Source organism: Cherax quadricarinatus, chromosome 4, assembly GCF_038502225.1.
Source record: "Cherax quadricarinatus isolate ZL_2023a chromosome 4, ASM3850222v1, whole genome shotgun sequence".
In the NCBI taxonomy this organism is placed as follows: Eukaryota; Metazoa; Arthropoda; class Malacostraca; order Decapoda; family Parastacidae; genus Cherax; species Cherax quadricarinatus.
The window spans coordinates 41,826,953-41,849,943 of NC_091295.1; the positions used below are offsets into that span (position 1 = coordinate 41,826,953).

Genomic DNA, 22,991 nt, shown 5'->3' on the forward strand with positions numbered 1-22,991 from the left:
TCTTACACCCACCCTGGAACCCCATACTCTCCCTTACACCCACCCTGGGACCCCATACTCTCCCTTACACCCACCCTGGAACCCCACACTCTCCCTTACACCCACCCTGGAACCCCACACTCTCCCTTACACCCACCCTGGAACCCCACACTCTCCCTTACACCCACCCTGGAACTCCACACTCTCCCTTACACCCACCCTGGAACTCCACACTCTCCCTTACACCCACCCTGGAACTCCACACTCTCCCTTACACCCACCCTGGAACTCCACACTCTCCCTTACACCCACCCTGGAACCCCACACTCTCCCTTACACCCACCCTGGAACTCCACACTCTCCCTTACACCCAACACAAACAACGGGAACGACTGTCCTCTAGGGGTGTGGTGGAGTATTTTGCTTTATTTCGCAAACCTGCGGAATAATTATGCCTATCACAAGTGACGATAGGTGAAGTGAGTATACTTTTGCAATTATCTGTTGCTGTTTTTCTGTGAATAAAATGTAATCCATGGTGTTCACGTGACTGTGGGCGAGGCTTAAAGGAAGATAACTCAAGGTGGACCATTAAATTTGTTTGCAGTTTATTTACGCGAGCCAAAGATATTACAGTAAATGGAAGTATTTTGTGTTCAGAATTGAATCCTATTTGCATATAGACATAACAATTGGAAAGTTACATATGTTACGGTGAAAGTAAGCATTATCAACAATTTTGAGGGAGTATGACCTAAATTTCATGCATGATAGTGTTATAAATAAGAAATAATATTTTATTTTCCAATAAGATATATTTGTGTCAAAGAGATTGATTTACATTAGTTATCTCTTATGTGAGAAAGCCCTTAGTTAGACAAGGCAGTTTTTATATATTGCATTCATAAATTTTTTTATAGTGGCCTTGAAGGCATAAATGGGCACTAAATAGTACATTCTGAGTAAGTTTATTTAGGTACGTGTACATATAAGTACAGTTGCAAAAAATTATTGACTATAGTTATCATACATAGTGACATATGTGTAAATTACTTATAATAATCCCCCCAAAAAAAAGTCAGATGAAATAAGAGAAATAATTTGGCTTGGGTTATCCTAACTTCAGTTTTATATGATTTAGTATTTTAAACCATTGTAAAAGTATAAATAAATATTAAGCCATTGTTGCACATTTTCAAAGGGGTTCTAGGAATTTTTGTCATAGCACTGCTAAATGTCATACTATAAATGAATGGTTATTATTGAATGTTGCTCCTTGATGTATTCAGTGATAAATAACAGCTTAAAATGTCCAGTATTAAGTGAGTTGTGCTTTGGAGATACAGTTTTGTGCAAATGGGGAAAATTTGATGTAACCTAACATAACAGAGCCTTGTATAACCGAATATAACATATCTTAACCTAATAAGAAATTATTCTATTGTTGGCACTCTATTACTACTTAGAGGAGTGATGAATGCACTGAAAGAGAGCTCAATAAGTGTTAAGTAACCATGACTCTTCAACACCTTCCTTTCATGCATAAAGGGGATTACCAGCAAACTCTTAATTGCCTTCAAGAGGGAAAGTGACAGATTCCTCAAAACAGTACCTGATTAACCAGCTTGTGGTGCATATGTTGGCAGCAGGCACCAACAGCTTCATCGATCAGGCCAGTAGCCAGGATGCCTGGTCTGGAACCAGGCCAAGGGGGCAGTGACCTCTGGGAGTGATTCCAGGTAAACTCCAGGAAAATTCATGGCCCAGACTTGAATTTGGTCTCAACAGTACTCTTGGTCACTAGGACAAGTCCAAACATATTTACTTAAAATTAACAGTTTAAAAATTAAAAAAAAAAAGTTCAGCTGAAGGTACTGGAGAGCTATAAAAAATGAAGGACCTAGAAACACTATGGGAAGTGGGCTAGTCTAGAAAAGTATCTGAGATATAAACAAGCCAGAAATGAATATGCAAAGGAAAGGATTGACGGAGAAAAAATACTGAAAAGTAAATATAGTAGACAAGATGGAACTAAATTTTTGTAACGTTTTTAAAAAATGTAAACTAAATGTTAAAGGTAAGATGCAAAGAATTAAGAATAATGGCAAAATCACTGAAAGAAGAAAGAAATGAAAGAGATAACAAAAAGTTTCAGAATGTTTACGAAAGAACACATTTTATGCAGCTGATGTAAAACCCAAACAATAATTGAGTTAGAAGATATTTAGATACATAACTAAAGAAATTTTTACCAGACATTGAGGGAAAAAAACAAGAGGGCCAGATAAGATAGCACATGGGCTTCAAAAGAATGTGCAGAGCTGATCTGTCCACTTGGGAAAATTTTTAAGGTTTCACTTCAGGCAGGAAAATTGGCAAAGAAATGGAAGATGGCACAGTGTCAATATTTAAAAAAGAAAAAGGTGACAAGGAAGACCCTTAAAACTGTTGGCCAGTTTTGTTGGCAAGTGTTGTAAAAATATTCTAAAAGGCCATTTGAGTAAAGTAGATAAAACACTTAGAGGAAAACAGTCTACTGACCAGTAAACAATTTGGAAATTCCTCTACATTAAATCTGTTAATCTGTTACAAGCCGCAGAAATTGTTCAAGGACAAAATGGATGGGAAGATTGTATTTATCTTAATTTTATGATAGCTGCTGATAAAAGTTCCACATGAGACTGATGTGGAAACCTCAAAACATCGGAGGAATAAAAGGTAAATTATTAAAATGAATGAAATATTTTGTATTTGACAAAAAATGTAAACATACATAAGAGGAAAAATGTCCTCATAGGGAGATTTCACAAGTTAGGTGCTACAAGGATCTGTAACTGTTCCAATCATGTTTTCACTTTATATAAATGATTTGCCAGAAGGAATAAACCATATGTTTTCAGAAATACTAGGTACAATTAATAAATGGCTAAATCTGTATGGGGTGACTCTGAAAAATTGGGCAAATGGAGTGATAAATGGATGATAGAATGAGAAACACCATCTAATAAAAATGGGAGAGCATGAAATTAGGCAACACAAAGAATACAGACTGAGTGATAACATATTGACAGTCAGACATAGGCGCCTTTGAATTAAAAAAGTGTCGCCAGAAGATCACACAAAAAAAGCAAGAAATTCGTAAGCTTCTCTGGTGAATTATAAAATACGCAGCTTTTAAATTCTGAGTCAGCTAGGCTGTGGCAGATATGTGGGCCAGCAAGCTACCAGCAGCAATAGCCTAGTTGGCTAAGCAAGTGCTAGACTAGACTGGCCCAGGGCCAGGCTAAGTAGGAATACTCTTGAAACCCATCATAGGTTTATCAAGGTAAAGGTCTATGGATAGAGAAGTGTTGAAAAAGCTGTTTCAGCATACAATATACAGTATTAGGCTGAAATTGCAGTATGCAACAGTGGTGTGATGTCCTTGCTTAAAAAACACATGGATAGTTATTAAAGGTTCAAAGAAGAGCTATAAATTGGTTGCTGTATGACCCTAATAGGTTTAGCACTTCTTTTTGATTATAAGAATAATAATAATATAAATTGGTTATCAGAGTTAAGAAAAATATGAGTTATGATGATTGGCTGAAAGCACTGAAGGTGGCCACCCTTGTTGATTGGAGGGAGAGAGGAGAGAAACACACACGGTTATAAAGGACTTGAAAAAATAGATAAAGAGGATTTTTTTTATTACCTGCAACAGGGATAACAAAAGCCCACAGTTGTAAATTGAGAAATAAGTGCAATCGAATGGATACTAGAAAATTTTTCTTCATAAATGGAGTGGAAGACTAATCAAAAGAATTATAGAGATGTAGTAAGTGCTATAACCATTGTTCATGATGAACAAGTTATTGAATTCTGAACACCAAAAATATAAAATAATGCTCGCGTTCCTTTGAGGAACAGCATCCGATATCCTTATCTACAATTTTTCCTCATATGTTCAGTTTTAATATATATTCTGTCTTTCTGAAGTGATCACATGAAGCACTATATTATTTTAGATATGTTAGCAACAGGTAGTAAGGATGTAATCTAGGATAACCAACAATACCTAATGGGATGGTTTATTTTCACAGGAATCCTTGTGTTTTATACAGTTTTATATTAAGGCACATAGTGTTCTCTATTCATGTCAGATAAGTTTGATTTTCCTCCTTTTTTTTATACTTGTCCTAAAGAAAATATGATCATGATTTTCATTACACAGGAGGAAATGGCAGGCCACGGACGACCTATTTTAGATGCAGAAGAAATGAATAGGACAGAAAGATCAGTGCTTCCAGTTGCCCTTACGAGCCGTCTGCAGACCAACACATGGCGCCAAGTGTTTACATCTCTGCGTCCTCTTGTAGCACAGACACGTCAGAGAACACTCAGTACTTACGCTCGCAGGTATATGTAACTGCTTTTTCCACATACTGTGCAGGTCAAAGATTAACACATGTCTCCATCCTCTTTAATTCATCTCATTTTCCATGTGCCCAACTGTACAAGCAGCATGTAGCACTCAATCCATCTGACAGCTGTCACTCCCTACCAACCAGTACCTATGATCAGCTGACAGTTGTTAGCTACAGTTGGGTGATGTCACCAACTGACAGCTGTTATCCCAAGCTGGTTCAAGGAGGGTAACAGTTGGTCACATAAACCAGCTGTCACCTGTGGCTGGTTCACTTAACCAGATGACAGCTCTGACTTTATGCAATAGATGTGTTTCAGGCCTATGATGGCTGTACCAAGCTCAATCAGACCATCATTTAATTCCATACAATAAGAATCTGTGGTACATTTTGTGAACCGCATCCATCGTATATAGCAAAGTGTATCACCCATGTGAAATTACTGAAAAAAGTGGGATGTATTGTAATAATAAATTCACATAAATTGCAATACTGTATGTGTAGGTCAGCTTGGTATGGTGTTTCACTTTCTGAATGATTTACATGTATTATTTTTCCAAATACTAGTTCATTTTTTGCATCTAATTATGTATTCCAGCAGGATGCATGTACTGCATTTCAAGCAGCTCTACAGCTACTACAGAGTTTGTATAATAATTATTTACAATAATAAAAATAAAAATATTGATTATAATTGTGCGGTATTTCAAGCACAGTTATAGTTAAGACTAACACAGGGGTCTGTATTAAAAAGCTTGGAATAATAGTGATTATTAAAATGGGAAGTAAACAAAATGGCAAAATAGTTATTTTTTTTTTCAAAACACAACAAAGTCTGAATTTGAGCATGTTTTAAGTCAAGATAATGTAATGTATGACATCAGATTGAGATGTAACTTGATACAAGCTAATGTGTAACATCCATTTGTAGAATTGTTGCTTGGCTTGAATTTTTATACAGATATGAAAATAACATGTACAAGTATTGTATATTTTGTTGTACAGTATGTCAAGATTCAATGGATAGCTTGGATTTTTCATAATACAGTGGAACCTCGGTTTTTGTTTGCCTTGGTTTTCGTCGAATTCGGTTTTTAACGACTTTTTTCATCAAAATTTTGTCTCAGTTTTCGTTCATTGCCTTGGTTTTCGTTGGACTGCCGTACCAAATGTGTCTGCCTGCCCGTGCCCACACAAAGCATCCCACTCATTCTGAGTCAGTCTGGCTTTGTTTCTCGTCGAGTGAGCATTACCCTGCACGTTCATCTGAAACATTTCATAATAATCCATTGTTTTTTGTGCTTGTTTATTGAGTGCGACTGCTAAATAAGCCACCATGGGGCTTTGGGGAAGTCCATGGAGTTGGATGTGAGTGACCAGGATGTAGAAGAGTTGGTGGACGACCATAGGGAAGAACTTACCACTGAAGAGCTGCAACACCTTCAACTGGAACAGCAACAGATCGTGGCTGAGGAAATTGCTTCAGAGGAGGAGGAAGAAAGAGGAGAGAATGTGCCTTCTTCAGTGATTAAGGACATGTGTGCAAAGAGGAGTGAATTGCAAAGTTTTGTGGAGAAATATCACCCTAATAAAGCTGTTGCAAGCCGTGTCTGCAACATGTTCAATGACAATGCCTCGTCTTATTTTAGGCAAATCTTAAAGAGATGCCAGAAACAGACCTCTCTGGACAGATTTTTTGTGTGACAGGGGTCCACTGCCAGTAAAAGACAAAGAAGGGAAGTAACGCCAGATAGGGACTTGATACCTGAATTCCTTATGGAGGGGGATTTCCCTTCCAACCAATAACCTCTCCTCCTCCCTCTTCCCTCCTCGCATCTTCCATATGCCAACAATAGTCTTCAATGAAGGTAAAAGTGATATTAACCCTTTCAGGCTCCGTGCCGTAGATCTACGGCTTTACGTTCAGGGTCCAAACCGTAGATCTACGCCATGAGCTCAGCTCACTCTGATAAGCTGTGAGCAGTAAATTTGGGCCTAGATATGAGAGAATACATCTATGTGGTATGTGTGCACCACATAAAACAAATCCTGCAGAACACAGTGCATAATGAGAAAAAAAACTGAGACCATAATTTTCGATTAAAACAGCAACTTTGCAGTGTTTTTTCGTATGTTTTTTATAGTTGTATTTGCAATTTCTTGGTCTCATTTGATAGGATGGAAGATATTTTACAGAAATAGAGATGATTTTGATTGGTTTTAGTACTGGAAATGGCTTGAAACTGAGCTCAAAGTAGCATAAGAACATAAGAAAGGAGGAACACTGCAGCAGGCCTGTTGGCCCATACTAGGCAGGTCCTTTACAATTCATCCCACTAACAAGCATTTGACCAACCCAATTTTCAATGCTACCCAAGAAATAAGCTCTGATGTGCAAGTCCCACTCAAATCCAACCCCTCCCACTCATGTACTTATCCAACCTAAATTTGAAGCTACCCAAAGTCCTTGCCTCAATAACCCAACTAGGTAGACTGTTCCACTCATCAACTACCCTATTTCCAAACCAAGCAGAAATGTTAAATTTTTGCTGATGTTCAAGAGTAAACAAATGACCTCATAAGTCTAATACATGACAGTTGGTGGGCCTAATATACAGTCACAAGTGTGGGGATATTATTTATACAATTATTACAGTATAGCATGACAAAAAATCTTTTATTTTGTGGTTTGAATAAAAATTCATTGCGATTAAAAAATCAAAATGGAATTCATTTGTAAAGCCTGAAAACGTAACTAATGAGCAGAGGAAATGTTAGTTTAGTGCCAGGAATTCCTGCATTGTTTATTCTGGACCCTATTTTGAAATTGGAATATTTTGAACTTTGAATTAAATTGGACAAATTACCAATTTCCAGTCACTTTATTTTGTTGTTGAAACAGTTGACTTGGAGATTTCTTGTGCTCAATCGATAGAATAGAAGTAATACTAGTGAAAGATAAGAATTTGGTTGACTGTAATACTGTAATTGGCCTAAAATGGGAGTCAAAGTCAGCAAAATCGCCGATGCGTAAATATCGCCGACACATCAAAATTTATGAGAGCATAATTTCTTCAATTTTCCATCAAATTTCGCACTTTTTGTTTTATTACCTTCATAAAAAGATTCTCTACCATTTCATAAGAAAAAATAACAAAATTATTTTTTTGAAAATTCTTGGACCATGGTGCACTTTGAAATTTGCCGTCTGGACCCTAAAAGGGTTAAATGTTCATTTATCCATTTCATTAGTCCTTTATATTTGTTTCTCACTTTTTTCTGTATGTAAAACTGTAGGTATTCTCTATAAAATGTATATTTTGTTAATACTTTTGGGTGTCTGGAACTGATTAATTAGATTTACATTATTTCTTATGGGAAATATTGCTTCAGTTTTCATCAGACTTTCTGGAATGAATTAATGATGAAAACCGAGGTTCCACTGTATTTTATGATTTTGTAATACTTACATTTTGTTCAGACAGTGTTCTTCGATATTTCTTTCATAGTTGATTATTGTTCTTCAGTATTTGTCTATTCAGATAGGCTGCTCCATATTTTTTAAGACTGTATTGAGTTTCTGCTCAGATTCATACATGTGGGATATCAAAGGTGTTTAGTTGTTGTGTTTTGCCAGTGTGTTCTGTTTCACTTCTTCAAGAAATGTTAACATAATGAAACTAATGTTTTTAGTTTGATGGGGAAATATCTATTTTTTAATGCTTTCAAAATTAATGGAGAATTAATATCTAGTTACATGTTCGTTTATTTCCAAAGGCTCCACCAGCGACAGCATAATGTTCAGCCAAGAAGATCTCGGCAGGAAGGAGGTGTACAGCAGTCACTTCTCCACACTCGTCCACCAGACTTGCATGCTGAAACTAATAGGGAAGGAAGATCAGCTGATAGCCAACACAATGTCATCATTGACATAGAATCTGGTGACACTCCAGTTAGACATTCCTCAAACATCCCAGGCATTCCAGTTCCTCCACAGTTGTCATTTGCTGAACATGTTTCTGACCATTCTGCTGAGACTGTGACTGCTTCTTCAGTTGCCTCCAGCACAGGTGAAGGTCCTGATTCTTTTGCCGTTTCTGCAGAAACAGATCTGTTGTTATCAAATGGAAATTCTGGTGTTGCAGCTCCTGCCAGTGAAATTGGGAGTGCTGCACATACTGCTGGTAGTGATGGCACTGGTGCCACTGCTAACAGGTAATGTAATACAGTTTTACCTTTTTTATGTATTTTAATACCAGAACAAAGACAATCCACATCTCAGTGGGGAGAATACAGATTTTGAAGCCATATGACACATAAACATTCAGTAAAACTGTAATAATAATTTAGGAAACTGCAGTAAGGGTATATTTTTGGGGGCAAAGTCCATATTATACAGTATTTTGGATAAGTCTAATGTTTATAGGAAATAAAGAATATATACAGTAGGGCCCCACTTATACGGCAGGTTAGGTTCCAGGCTGTCGCCGGAAAGCAGACATCGCCGGAAGGCAGTGGTAAACGAAGGGAGAAGTAATGAACAATTCATGCCGAAAATTGTAAACACAAGCGGAGTGGGGAAGTGGCTGGCCCAAATGCAGATTCATACATGTTTTCTCTTATGGCTGAGCAGAGAAAACATAATGTTGTCCCTCTGGCCGGCTACCACACAGGACCACAAGTATTATTATCAGAGCACATATATAATATGCAATAAATGCCAGACAACAAGTTTACACTAACTTATATTAAGTTAGCAATAGAAACAGACATTAAAAACACAATAAAAGGTAAGATGCACAGTACGTACACTTTTTTTTTTTTTTTTTTTTTTTTTTTTTAACAAGTCGGCTGTCTCCCACTGAGGCAGGGTGACCCAAAAAGAAAGAAAATCCCCAAAAAGAAAATACTTTCATAATCATTCAACTCTTTCACCTCACACACAATCACTGCTTTTGCAGAGGTGCCCAGAACACAACAGCTTAGAAGCATATACATATAAAGATACACAACATATCCCTCCAAACCGTCAATATCCCCAACCCCTCCTTTAGAGTGCAGGCATTGTACTTCCCATTTCCAGGACTCAAGTCCAGCTGATAAATTAGACACATGTGCAACTCTTGGGTATCTTTACTGAGGAAACGTTTCGCCACACAGTGGCTTCATCAGTCCATACGTAGGAGAATCTTGAAGAACAGGAGGAGAATGAGGTGAAGCCACTGTGTGGCGAAACGTTTCCTCAGTAAAGATACCCAAGAGTTGCACATGTGTCTAATTTATCAACATGTCGGTTCTCTGAACCATTCATCTACAAGTCCAGCTATATAAAAATAACCGGTTTCCCTGAATCCCTTTACTAAATATTACCCTGCTCACACTCCAACAGATCGTCAGGTCCCAAATACCATTCATCTCCATTCACTCCTATCGAACACGCTCTCACACGCCTGCTGGAAGTCCAAGCCCCTCGCCCACAAAACCTCCCTTACCCCTTCCTTCCAACCTTTTCGAGGATGACCCCTACCCTGCCTTCCTTCCCCTACAGATTCAAATGCTCTCCATGTCATTCTACTTTGATCCATTCTCTCTAAATGACCAAACCACCTCAACAACCCCTCTTCAGCCCTCTGACTGATACTTTTATTAACTCCACACCTTCTCCTAATTTCCACACTCCAAATTTTCTGCATAATATTTACACCACACATTGCCCTTAGACAGGACATCTCCACTGCCTCCAACCGCCTCCTCGCTGCTGCATTTACCACCCAAGCTTCACACCCATATAAGAGTGTTGCTACTACTATACTTTCATACATTCCCTTCTTTGCCTCCATAGATAATGTTTTTTGTCTCCACATATACCTCAACACACCACTCACCTTTTTTCCCTCATCAATTCTATGATTAACCTCATCTTTCATAAATCCATCCGCCAACACGTCAACTCCCAAGTATCTGAAAACATTCACTTCTTTCATACTCCTCCTCCCCAATTTGATATCCAATTTTTCTCTATCTAAATCATTTGATACCCACATCACCTTACTCTTTTCTATGTTTACTTTCAACTTTCTACCTTTACACACACTCCCAAACTCATCTACTAACCTTTGCAATTTTTCTTTAGAATCTCCCATAAGCACAGTATCATCAGCAAAAAGCAACTGTGTCAATTCCCATTTTGTATTTGATTCCCCACAATTTAATCCCACCCCTCTCCCGAACACCCAAGCATTTACTTCTTTTACAACCCCATCTATAAATATATTAAACAACCATGGTGACATTACACATCCCTGTCTAAGACCTACTTTTACTGGGAAGTAGTCTCCCTCTCCTCTACACACCCTAACCTGAGCCTCACTATCCTCATAAAAACTCTTTACAGCATTTAGTAACTTACCACCTATTCCATATACTTGCAACATCTGTAACATTGCTCCCCTATCCACTCTTATCATATGCCTTTTCTAAATCCATAAATGCAATAAAAACTTCCCTACCTTTATCTAAATACTGTTCACATATATGCTTCAATGTAAACACTTGATCTACACATCCCCTACCTACTCTAAAACCTCCTTGCTCATCTGCAATCCTACATTCTGTCTTACCTCTAATTCTTTCAATTATAACCCTACCGTACACTTTTCCTGGTATACTCAGTAAACTTATTCCTTTATAATTTTTACAATCTCTCTTGTCCCCCTTCCCTTAATATAAAGGGACTATACATGCTCTCCGCCAATCTCTAGGTACCTTCCCCTCTTTCAAACATTTATTAAACAAAAATACCAACCACTCCAACACTATATCCCCCCTGCTTTTAACATTTTTCTCATGATCCCATCAGTTCCAGCTGCTTTACCCCCTTTCATTCTACGTAATGCCTCACGCACCTCCCCCACATCGTGTTCTTCACTCCTAAACGATAGTATACTTCCCTGTCCAGTGCATGAAATTACCGCCTCCGTTTCTTCGTCAACATTTAAAAGTTCCTCAAAATATTCTCGCCATCTATCCAAAACCTCCCTCTCCCCATCTACTAACTCCCCTAATCTGTTTTTAACTGACAAATCCATTTATTCCCTAGGCTTTCTTAACTTTGTTTAACTCACTCCAAATTTTTTTCTTATTACTTGCCTTAAAATTTAATATTAATATGTGAGAGTTGAGTGGCAGGGTGTTTATTGAATAAAATCAGAATGGCACACCATCATCCTCTAACTTGGCACTTAAAGCAAGAGGCTTACGACTCCTCTTTTTATCACAGCTAAGCTTAGATGCCATCTTCAATGAGTGCCAACTAGTTAACGAAAGAGTAAACGAGAGAGAGAACGAGATACAGAGTTCAGACAATGTAAGAATATAAACTGAACAGGTAGTGGGTGATAACTTCGTCAGGCGAAATAAATGCGTATTAATATGTGTCTACTTTTAGTTCATTCACGTACATTTGTGAGAGTTTGTAAAACATTTACCTCAATATCTTTTTTATTATAATAATAATTACCTCACAATACAAATACAGTGGACCCTCGACTAACGCTATTAATCCGTTCCTGAGAGCTCATCGTTAGTCAAAATAATCGTTAGTCAAGTTAATTTTCCCGATAAGAAATAATGGAAATCAAATTAATCCGTGCAAGACACCCAAAAGTATTGAAAAAGAAAATTTTTAACACATGAAATATTAATTTTAATACACACAAACTGAAGAAGACATGCACAGTTACATGACACTTACCTTTATTGAAGATCTGGTGATGATTGATGGGATGGGAAGAGGGAGTGTGTTGATGGTCTTAGTGTTTAGAAGGGAAATCCCCTTCCATTAGGACTTGAGGTGGCAAGTCCTTTTTCGGGGTTACTTCCCTTCTTCTTTTAATGCCACTAGGACCAGCTTGAGAGTCACTGGACCTCTGTCGCACAACATATTTGCCCATAGAGGCCTGTACCTCCCGTTCCTTTATGACATTCCTAAAGTGTTTCACAACATTGTCAGTGTCACCATTAAACACTTGTTCAGGTTTCAGTCCTTCACTGTCTATGTACTCCTTGAATTCCTGCACATATTTTTCAGCTGCTTTTTGGTCCAAACTGGCAGCCTCACCATGCCTTATCACACTATGTATGCCACTACGATTCTTAAACCTCTCAAACCAACCTTTGCTGGCCTTAAATTCACTCACATCACCACTAGTTGCTGGCATTTTTCTAATTAAATCGTCATGCAACTTCCTAGCCTTTTCACATATGATCGCTTGAGAGATGCTATCTCCTGCTATCTGTTTTTCGTTTATCCATACCAATAACAGTCTCTCAACATCTTCTATCACTTGCGATCTCAGTTTCGAAAACATAGTTGCACCTTTGGCAAGAACAGCTTCCTTGATTGCCGTTTTCTTGGCCACAATAGTAGCGATGGTTGATTGGGGTTTTGTGTACAGCCTGGCCAGCTCGGAAACATGCACTCCACTTTCATACTTAGCAATGATCTCTTTCTTCATATCCATAGTAATTCTCACCCTTTTTGCTGTAGGGTTGGCACTAGAAGCTTTCTTGGGGCCCATGGTGACTTATTTTGCAGGTGCAATCACTAAAAAGGGTGTGATAATATGAAATGTTCCGATTGTATGCTTGGAAGCGACCGCGGTGGCTGGCTGGCTTGTAAACACTGGCCAGAAGTGGCCGCGTCTCAGACGGAAGGAATAGTGTTGGTCGAGTTTTTTAGCGCTAATCGAGGCAAAATTTTTGCGATAAAATGTATCGCTAGTCAGATTTATCGTTAATCGATGCCATCACTGGTCGAGGGTCCACTGTACTCTTACATTGTCTACAAGTTGTACAAGTTAGTACAGAATAAACAAACAGCAGCACACCATTTTTAGAGTGAATGAAGATATTATTATTATTATTATTATTATCATAATAAAAAGCACTAAACCCACATGGGTCGTGAATTGCTATATAGTATTATGTTTTTACCACTTAAGAATACAAACGCAACAGAAATAATAGTATTTCTTACCTTAAATTGTGGGTGCTGGTGTTTGTGGATGATTGTGGAGAGTGGAGAGTTATGCTGGGGTCCTACTGGGCTGAGGTGGATGATAGAGGTTCTGGTACTGAACTTGATGGTTGTACTGGAGTGTGCATAAATCAGTCAGGTCAGTAAGTCAAGTCAATCAGTAAATCAGTCAAGTCATTAAGTCAGTCAAGTCATTAAGTCAGTCAAGTCAATCAGTCAGTCAGTAAGTCTCACACACTCATATTTACTCAAACTGAATCGTGTTAAGTTAATTTTATGAAGTGTTATACAAAATTATGCCGCAATTCTTCAGTAGTGCTATAACCAAAACGTGCCAAACAAAACCGTGTTAAACAACGGTCTAGAAGAGAATATTTCATTTCTTTTTCAGGTCACCCTGGCTCTATGGGAGACAACTGATGGGTTAAAAAGAAAAAAATGACATTCATTGAATTTTAGATTTGATACTGTAGTGTAAAAATGTTTGCTGGGAAATATGAGAGAAACTTTTACACCTACCATCCGACTTACGACCTGCTCGACTTACGACCACTCGACTTACGACCGTGTTTTTTATGCCAAATTTCTGGGAAATAAACAACTATTTGTGTTGTACACAGTGTTTATCCTAAACCTTACAGTATAAAATACAGTACTAACAGCATAAAAAGTAAAGTAAAACATGAAATACCAAAATAAAACAATAAAATAAAGTCATTACAAAAATATTTTGTTGATATTCAGTAGTAAAATTCGACTTACGACCGGTTTCTCGGAACCGAACTCGGTCTTAAGTCGGATGGTAGGTGTACTACGTTCATCAAGATTAAATTTTTTTTATTACAGTAGCCAGCCACCTTTTGCGGCAGTTAAGCTCCATAAAAATGTACATGATATGTATACAAAAATGTGGTAGGTAGAGCAAACAATGTATGGGAACATTAGGTTTCATGCAATGAAATCTTTCTCAAGGTGTCATGGCACAAATAAATATCACTAATTTTTTTAACAGTTTGTTTCTTGTTGATCTAGAAATGTGTGGAGAGGGTTCATGTTGCACTGCTAGGTCTAGTTGCATGTAATGAAGTTTATACTTTGTTATGTGCAATATTTGATTAATGGATTGTTCAAGGTGAAATTTACATGCAGCCTCTCCTCACTTAGTGACGTACTCGTTTACCAGTGACTTGGGCTTACGACAGGCTCTCTGACTAGAATGCATACCTAAATACGTATAGAGTGAAGGCATACGAAAAGAATATTTTTCTACAGTTATCCCCCAGTTTGACTAGAGAAAACGTATTTCTTCTGACACTATACATAGCCGCTTTGTAAACAAATCTCATATTTACATAAATTTTTGTTCTGTGAGTGTATGTATCATGTTTATATGCTATGTAACGGGTTTCATATGTAATTTTGAGGAAAATATCATAGATGGATTAATGAAAATGCCTATATTAATGTAAAATAAGACATTTAGTGTGCCCAAGAGTGATTATTATTACATAGTATTGGCGTCATGAGTAGAGAGACTTAGCGATTTTAATGTGTACCTGCACACCAGCACAGTGTGTAAGTATATTTAGGTACAGGTACACATAAGTATAATTATCAGAGTACATATAAAATACGCAGTAACTTTAAAGCACTTGAAATTTTGGAAAGTTTCCTGACATAATAGATGTGGTCACGGAGAATGTAAACAAACCGGGTGGGGCGCACCGTATTTGAAAGACCGCTTGCATATAGCAAATTTTGGTCATAATTTGACATCGCCGTATTAACGGAACGCCGTAAGGCGAAATGCCGTAAAGCGGGGCCCTACTGTATTTTGAAATGATAAACAAAAGTAATAATAATAATTACAGGGAAAATGGGAGGTGGTGTGTTGAGGCAACTGTGGAAAGAGGGAAGTTTCTCTATAGAGACAAAAAAGGGAAATATACCAGAGTATAGTGATACCAGCACTTTTATATGGATGTGAGGCAATATTTAAACACTGCAGTGAGGAGGAGGCTGGAGGTAGTGGAGAAGTCATATTTGAGAGCAGTGTGTGGGATGAATATTATGCAGAGAATTTGGAGCATGGGAATTAGAAAATGGTGTAGTGTTACCAAAAGCATGATTGAGAGGGCTGAAGAGAAGTTCTTGAGGTGGTTTGGGCATATAGAGAAGATGGAATAGAATAGGATAGTAAATCTGGGGTGAGAGGAAGGAAGGGAAGGGGTCATCATGGAGATGGTGTGAGGGAGGAGGGTAAAAGTGTTGAGTGCTAAGGGCTTGAACATCAATCATCCTTGCATGAGCATGATAGTTTGATGTGCTGTTGGAGTGTGAACACAGTAACATTAATGAAGGAATTCAGGGAAAACTGGTAAGCCAACCTTAATCTTGGTTAAAAATTTGAGAGAAAAAAATTGAATATGATATAGTATTAGTGTATTACTTGACCATGATTTGCCATTTTCTTTGATAGGAGTGAGGGTGAATCCCTGACAGAGCTGCTTAATCAGTTCCCAGAGGTTCGTAGTGGACTCCTGGTTGCTTGGCAGTATTGCACCTTTTTCTTCATAATTCTTGCCAAAGCTGTCTTTGATCATGTAACAGGTAAACAATTTGCATGTTATTCTTGAACTTTATATTATTTTTTCTGTCTTTTTAATTTATATTCTATATTATAGCATTCTTGTGTCTTGTTGTTTATTGCAGCTTTACTCTACTTCTCTCTTTCCAAACAGAACTTAATCAGTAAATATGGAGGATGAAATCCCATTAGAACTAAATCAGATTTGTATGACACTTATTAATTTAGTGCTTAATCAAGTTCTTCAAGAGTAAATTATCAATAAAAATAATTGCGTATTTGAGGAAAAATTTAGCATTTATAAATATGAATGTATTCTTGTTCAGTATACATATTTATAGATGGAGTTGTAAGAGAAGTGAATGCTCAGGTGTTGGCAAGAGGTGTGGGGTTAAAAGATAAAGAATCTAACACAAAGTGGGAGTTGTCACAGTTGTCCTTTGCTGATGACATTGTGCTTTTGGGAGATTCTGAAGAGAAGTTGCAGAGGTTGGTTGATGAGTTTGATAAGGTATGTAAAAGAAGGAAATTAAAAGTGAATACATATATAGGAAAGATTAAGGTGATGAAGATAAAAAAAAATTAGGAAATGGAAGATTGGATATCAGATTGGAGGGAGAGAGTATGGAGGAGGTGAAAGTATTCAGATATTTAGGAGTGGATGTGTCAGCAGATGGGTCTGTGAAAGATGAGGTGAATCATAGAATTAATATGGGGAAAAAAGTGAGTGGTGCACTGAGGAGTCTGTGGAGACAAAGAACTTTATCCATGAAAGCAAAGAGGGGAATGTATGAGAGTATTTATTTATTTATTTATTTATTTATTTATTTATTTATTTACAATTTGAGCACACATACAGAGGTACAAAAAAATACAGATAAGAGCAGCATGCCAAAGCCACTTATACTATGCATAGCATTACAGGCTGGCTTAAAATTAACTTAAGATTAACTAAGCAATGATGAAATCAGTGATAAAACATTACTGTAAACAGATTACTATAAAGCACAAGTGAGTATTACAAAGACAGGTCATATGGTTGCATGCATTGTTGTACATTCAGTCGTATGGAGTATTCTGTTAGGTAGTGTATTTAAAAAATAATGAAGTTTGATTGGGTTTTAGGTTTAACATTTATGTGATATAATTGTGAGAAACATTTAAGATATACAATTTATAAGGTTCAGTTATTCAGTATTTATTTGGTTTTGGGTGAGTAAGTGATCTTTGAGAAGAGACTTGAATTTATGAACAGGTAGTGTTTCTTTTATATTATATATAAGTAATACATATTTTATGAAAAAGAGGATAAATAAATATACAAGGTATGATGTAGCACGTAATGAAAGTAGTTTGTTAGATTATGTATTGGTGGATAAAAGGTTGATGGGTAGGCTCCAGGATGTACATGTTTATAGAGGGGCAACTGATATATCGGATCATTATTTAGTTGTAGCTACAGTTAGAGTAAGAGGTAGATGGGAAAAGAGGAAGGTGGCAACAACAAGTAAGAGGGAGGTGAAAGTGTATAAACTAAGGGAGGAGGAAGTTCGGGCGAGATATAAGCGACTATTGGCAGAAAGGTGGGCTAGTGCAAAGATGAGTAGTGGGGGGGTTGAAGAGGGTTGGAATAGTTTTAAAAATGCAGTATTAGAATGTGGGGCAGAAGTTTGTGGTTATAGGAGGGTGGGGGCAGGAGGAAAGAGGAGTGATTGGTGGAATGATGAAGTAAAGGGTGTGATAAAAGAAAAAGGTAGCTTACGAGAGGTTTTTACAAAGCAGAAGTGTTATAAGAAGAGCAGAGTATATGGAGAGTAAAAGAAAGGTGAAGAGAGTGGTGAGAGAGTGCAAAAGGAGAGCAGATGAAAGAGTGGGAGAGGCACTGTCAAGAAATTTTAATGAAAATAAGAAAAAATTTTGGAGTGAGTTAAACAAGTTAAGAAAGCCTAGGGAAAGTATGGATTTTTCAGTTAAAAACAGAGTAAGGGAGTTAGTAGATGGGGAGAGGGAGGTATTAGGTAGATGGCGAGAATATTTTGAGGAACTTTTAAATGTTAAGGAAGAAAGGGAGGCGGTAATTTCATGCACTGGCCAGGGAAGTATACCATCTTTTAGGAGTGAAGAAGAGCAGAATGTAAGTGTGGTGGAGGTACGTGAGGCATTACGTAGAATGAAAGGGGGTAAAGCAGCTGGAACTGATGGGATCATGACAGAAATGTTAAAAGCAGGGGGGGATATAGTGTTGGAGTGGTTGGTACTTTTGTTTAATAAATGTATGAAAGAGGGGAAGGTACCTAGGGATTGGCGGAGAGCATGTATAGTCCCTTTATATAAAGGGAAAGGGGACAAAAGATATTGTAAAAATTATAGAGGAATAAGTTTACTGAGTATACCAGGAAAAGTATACGGTAGGGTTATAATTGAAAGAATTAGAGGTAAGACAGAATGTAGAATTGCGGACAAGCAAGGAGGCTTCAGAGTGGGTAGGGGATGTGTAGATCAAGTATTTACATTGAAGCATATATGTGAACAGTATTTAGATAAAGGTAGGGAAGTTTTTATTGCATTTATGGATTTAGAAAAGGCATATGATAGAGTGGATAGAGGAGCAATGTGGCAGATGTTGCAAGTGTATGGAATAGGTGGTAAGTTACTAAATGCTGTAAAGAGCTTTTATGAGGATAGTGAGGCTCAGGTTAGGGTGTGTAGAAGAGAGGGAGAATACTTCCCGGTAAAAGTAGGTCTTAGACAGGGATGTGTAATGTCACCATGGTTGTTTAATATATTTATAGATGGGGTTGTAAAAGAAGTAAATGCTAGGGTGTTCGGGAGAGGGGTGGGATTAAATTATGGGGAATCAAATTCAAAATGGGAATTGACACAGTTACATTTTGCTGATGATACTGTGCTTATGGGAGATTCTAAAGAAAAATTGCAAAGGTTAGTGGATGAGTTTGAGAATGTGTGTAAAGGTAGAAAGTTGAAAGTGAACATAGAAAAGAGTAAGGTGATGAGGGTATCAAATGATTTAGATAAAGAAAAATTGGATATCAAATTGGGGAGGAGGAGTATGGAAGAAGTGAATGTTTTCAGATACTTGGGAGTTGACGTGTCGGCGGATGGATTTATGAAGGATGAGGTTAATCATAGAATTGATGAGGGAAAAAAGGTGAGTGGTGCGTTGAGGTATATGTGGAGTCAAAAAACGTTATCTATGGAGACAAAGAAGGGAATGTATGAAAGTATAGTAGTACCAACACTCTTATATGGATGTGAAGCTTGGGTGGTAAATGCAGCAGCGAGGAGACGGTTGGAGGCAGTGGAGATGTCCTGTCTAAGGGCAATGTGTGGTGTAAATATTATGCAGAAAATTCGGAGTGTGGAAATTAGGAGAAGGTGTGGAGTTAATAAAAGCATTAGTCAGAGGGCAGAAGAGGGGTTGTTGAGGTGGTTTGGTCATTTAGAGAGAATGGATCAGAGTAGAATGACATGGAAAGCATATAAATCTATAGGGGAAGGAAAGAGGGGTAGGGGTCGTCCTCGAAAGGGTTGGAAAGAGGGGGTAAAGAAGGTTTTTTGGGCGAGGGGCTTGGACTTCCAGCAAGCGTGCATGAGCGTGTTAGATAGGAGTGAATGGAGACGAATGATACTTGGGACCTGACGATCTGTTGGAGTGTGAGCAGGGTAATATTTAGTGAAGGGATTCAAGGAAACTGGTTATTTTCATATAGTCGGACTTGAGTCCTGGAAATGGGAAGTACAATGCCTGCACTTTAAAGGAGGGGTTTGGGATATTGGCAGTTTGGAGGGATATGTTGTGTATCTTTATACGTATATGCTTCTAAGCTGTTGTATTCTGAGCACCTCTGCAAAAGCAGTGATAATGTGTGAGTGTGGTGAAAGTGTTGAATGATGATGAAAGTATTTTCTTTTTGGGGATTTTCTTTCTTTTTTGGGTCACCCTGCCTCGGTGGGAGACTACCGACTTGTTGAAAAAAAAAAAAAAATATATATATAGTTATACCAACACTCTTGTATGGGTGTGAGGCATGGGTGGTGAATGTTGCAACAAGGAGAAGGCTGGAGGCAGTGGAGATGTCATGTCTGAGGGCAATGTGTGAAGTGAATATAATGCAGAGAATCCGTAGTTTGGAGATTAGGAGGAGGTGCAGGATTACCAAAACTATTATCCAAAGGGCTGAGGAGGGGATATTGAGAATTTTTGATATGTAGAGAGGAGGGAATGAAATAGAATAACTTTGAGAGTGTATAAATCTGTAGTTGAGGGAAGGTGGAGTAGGGGTCGGCCTAGAAAATGTTGGAGGGAGGGGTAAAGGTGGTTTTGTGTGCTAGGGGCTTAGACTTTCAGCAAGCGTGTATGAGTGTGTTAGATAGGAGCAAACAGAGAGAATGAGTTTTTAGGACCTGTGCTGTTGGAGTGTGAGCAAGGTAACATTTATGAAAGGATTCAAGTAAACTGGCAGGCTGGACTTGATTCCTGGAGATTGGAAGTACAGTGCCATCACTCTGAAGGAGTTTTATAACTATAGTATAAGCATGCCTCTGGCAAGACAGTGGTGAAGTGAATGATGATGAAAGTGTTTCTTTTTTGGGCCACCCTGCTTTGGTGGGAAATGGCTGATGTGTTAATAAAAAAAAAATATACTACATGTTACAGTTTTCTCAACCTCCACATTTTTTTTGCATTGGCTTCTGTTTTACTGATCAGCTATTTTCAAGAAAAAGATATTTGCAGAGCAAACTTTAATTGTAATACAGCCTTTCTTCACTTAACGACGGAGTTCCATTCCTAAGACCATGTCATTAAACGAATTTGTCGCTAAATGAGGAGCATACTATAATGGTAGTGGGTTTGTGTCAGCCATCTTTGATATTGTTTTAATGTCACCTTTGTACTGTTTATAACATTTCTGGTATATTTTTAAATGTTTATACAGTAGTGTAGTGTATATTGAAATAAACAGAATAGAGGAAATCTGCTCTAATATACATTATTTAGGTATAAATACTGGTCAGAGAGCTCGCTGTAGTCCGAGGCCTCGGTAAATGAGTATATCGCTAATTGAGGAGAGGGTGTATAGCATTACCCTGTGTACAGCTTTATCAAGTTAGTGGCTTTATAAAATCAATTGATTTGATAAAACTCTATATACAGCAAAACATTATCACAAAAGCTTGCTCTGCACCTCTCTCTCTCTTCATTACTATCTGTAGCATGCCTTGCTTTTTTTTCTGTTTTCATTTTCTTATCAGATTTTGCTCTTTGCCTTTCTGTGCAATTAACACAAATACCACTCTCGGGACATGTTATTAGGAAATGTTTCATTCAGTTAGAACATTTTCATTCATAAGAAAGAACATTCAGAAGTGTAAAATGACTTGGATGCTTGAAATCCAGCATATTTTCAGTGAAATCTTTAGGTAGGTTTTTAATTTAGGAGTCGTTAGGAAAACCAAAACAAAATGGGAACCTCAGAATTTTGAAGTTATTCATGGAAGACCTTTCAATAAAAATGTTAGATAATCGATAACTGCTAATTAAAGTGAATTGTATTAAAGTACTGTGAATATGGAGGGCTGATTATGAATTTATAAGAGGAAAAGAGATAGACCTCAGTGGTGAGGCAGATATCTCGGTTGTCATTGAAATAAAAGGGGTAAAGGAGGTTTTGAGTGCTAGAGGCTTAAGTGAGTGCTATTAGATAGGAGTGAATGGAGGTGTAAGTGTTTTTTGTGACTTGATGTGCTATTAGAGTGCATGCAGTGTAATATGAAGGGATCCAGGGAAACCAGTTAGCTGGACTTGAGTCCTGAAGGTGGGTAGTGGTACCTTGCACTCTGAAGTTTGAAAGGTCATCTCGATTGTGATGTCAGCACACTAAATGATGGCAGCTGAATGAGTGATGGTGAAAGCGTTTTTCTTTTTTGGGTCGCCCTACTTCAGTGGGAGATGGGCTATCATGTTAAAAAGAATTAGTTTGCATACAATCTTTAAATTAAAATCATAAATAATATAAGGGAAAGGCAGAAAATTACATAGTTCTTAGTTTTAAATTTTTTTCCCTTCTAATGGAAGTATTCAGTCTACATAAATTAATCATATAACATATCAATTTTTACAGGACTGATGGTCATCTTAACATTAATTATTGGATTTATGTGGAGCAACAACATTGTGAAGAAGGCAGTAGCACAACAGGGCAGGCGGCCTATCAAACCACTTCTAGCTATGCTAGTAAATCTACCAGCTGGTGTCTTCTTTCTATACTACTCATACCGAAATGACAAGTTGTTCTACAGGTAAAGTAGCCACTAAAAGTAAATGTTCTTGTCACAGAAAACAAAATGGAATTAAGTTACACTTAGGTTCAGCATAAGTCATTATGGCAAAAATGACTTGCTTTTTTTTTTATTCATTGCATTATTAAAATATTTGTTGTTGCATTTGAAATCTGCAGTTGTAGTAGACTCTTGGTAGGCATAGCAATGTGTCAACCATAAAAAACTTGAAATTTGGAAGGGGGAGTAAAGGAAGGAAGGTGAAATTAGTTTTCCAAATTGCCAGGCTATGAGAATAAGGAAACAGTGATACAGTAATGAAGGTATTTTATCCAAGTGAATGGATGATTAGGATCTTCATGCTTTAAAATTGACTTTTGTGGCAATTGCTATATTGGTAGGTTTCATATTAATAGCTAATTGGATAGACCATATATTACAAAAAAGTAATTTTTAAAAGGAGAGAGAGATGTTAAGATTTACTTCTTTTGTAATAAAGAGTTCGGGATACATAAATACACACATTAATATAAATTAATCTTTAATATATAAAAATCAACTATCTTTGGTCTAGAGGTATTTGAACTATGATATTTGTACATGTTACTATAATAAATTATAATCAGCATTTTACTAAAATATAATTAATAACCCTACACAGGGTACAACTCTTGACACTACT

The 22,991-nt window shown here is 37.4% G+C and overlaps 1 protein-coding gene across 3 annotated transcripts in view; it reads left to right on the plus strand.

The window, feature by feature from the left end:
* The first annotated feature begins 320 nt into the window (after positions 1 to 320).
* The window catches only part of LOC128684574 (RING finger and transmembrane domain-containing protein 2), a 41,879-nt gene continuing 19,208 nt past the window's right edge, over positions 321 to 22,991 (plus strand). The window contains exons 1-5 of one of the 3 annotated variants that reach the window (XM_053770864.2): positions 321 to 458; positions 4,193 to 4,377; positions 8,163 to 8,600; positions 15,902 to 16,032; positions 22,153 to 22,330. In XM_053770864.2, the coding sequence (XP_053626839.1) occupies positions 4,199 to 4,377; positions 8,163 to 8,600; positions 15,902 to 16,032; positions 22,153 to 22,330 (926 nt within the window). In that variant the 5' untranslated portion in view covers positions 321 to 458; positions 4,193 to 4,198. Of the gene's footprint in view, positions 459 to 543; positions 563 to 2,586; positions 2,698 to 4,192; positions 4,378 to 8,162; positions 8,601 to 15,901; positions 16,033 to 22,152; positions 22,331 to 22,991 lie in introns of those variants that run through there. The other 2 variants (XM_053770866.2, XM_053770865.2) reach the window with 2 other exon arrangements.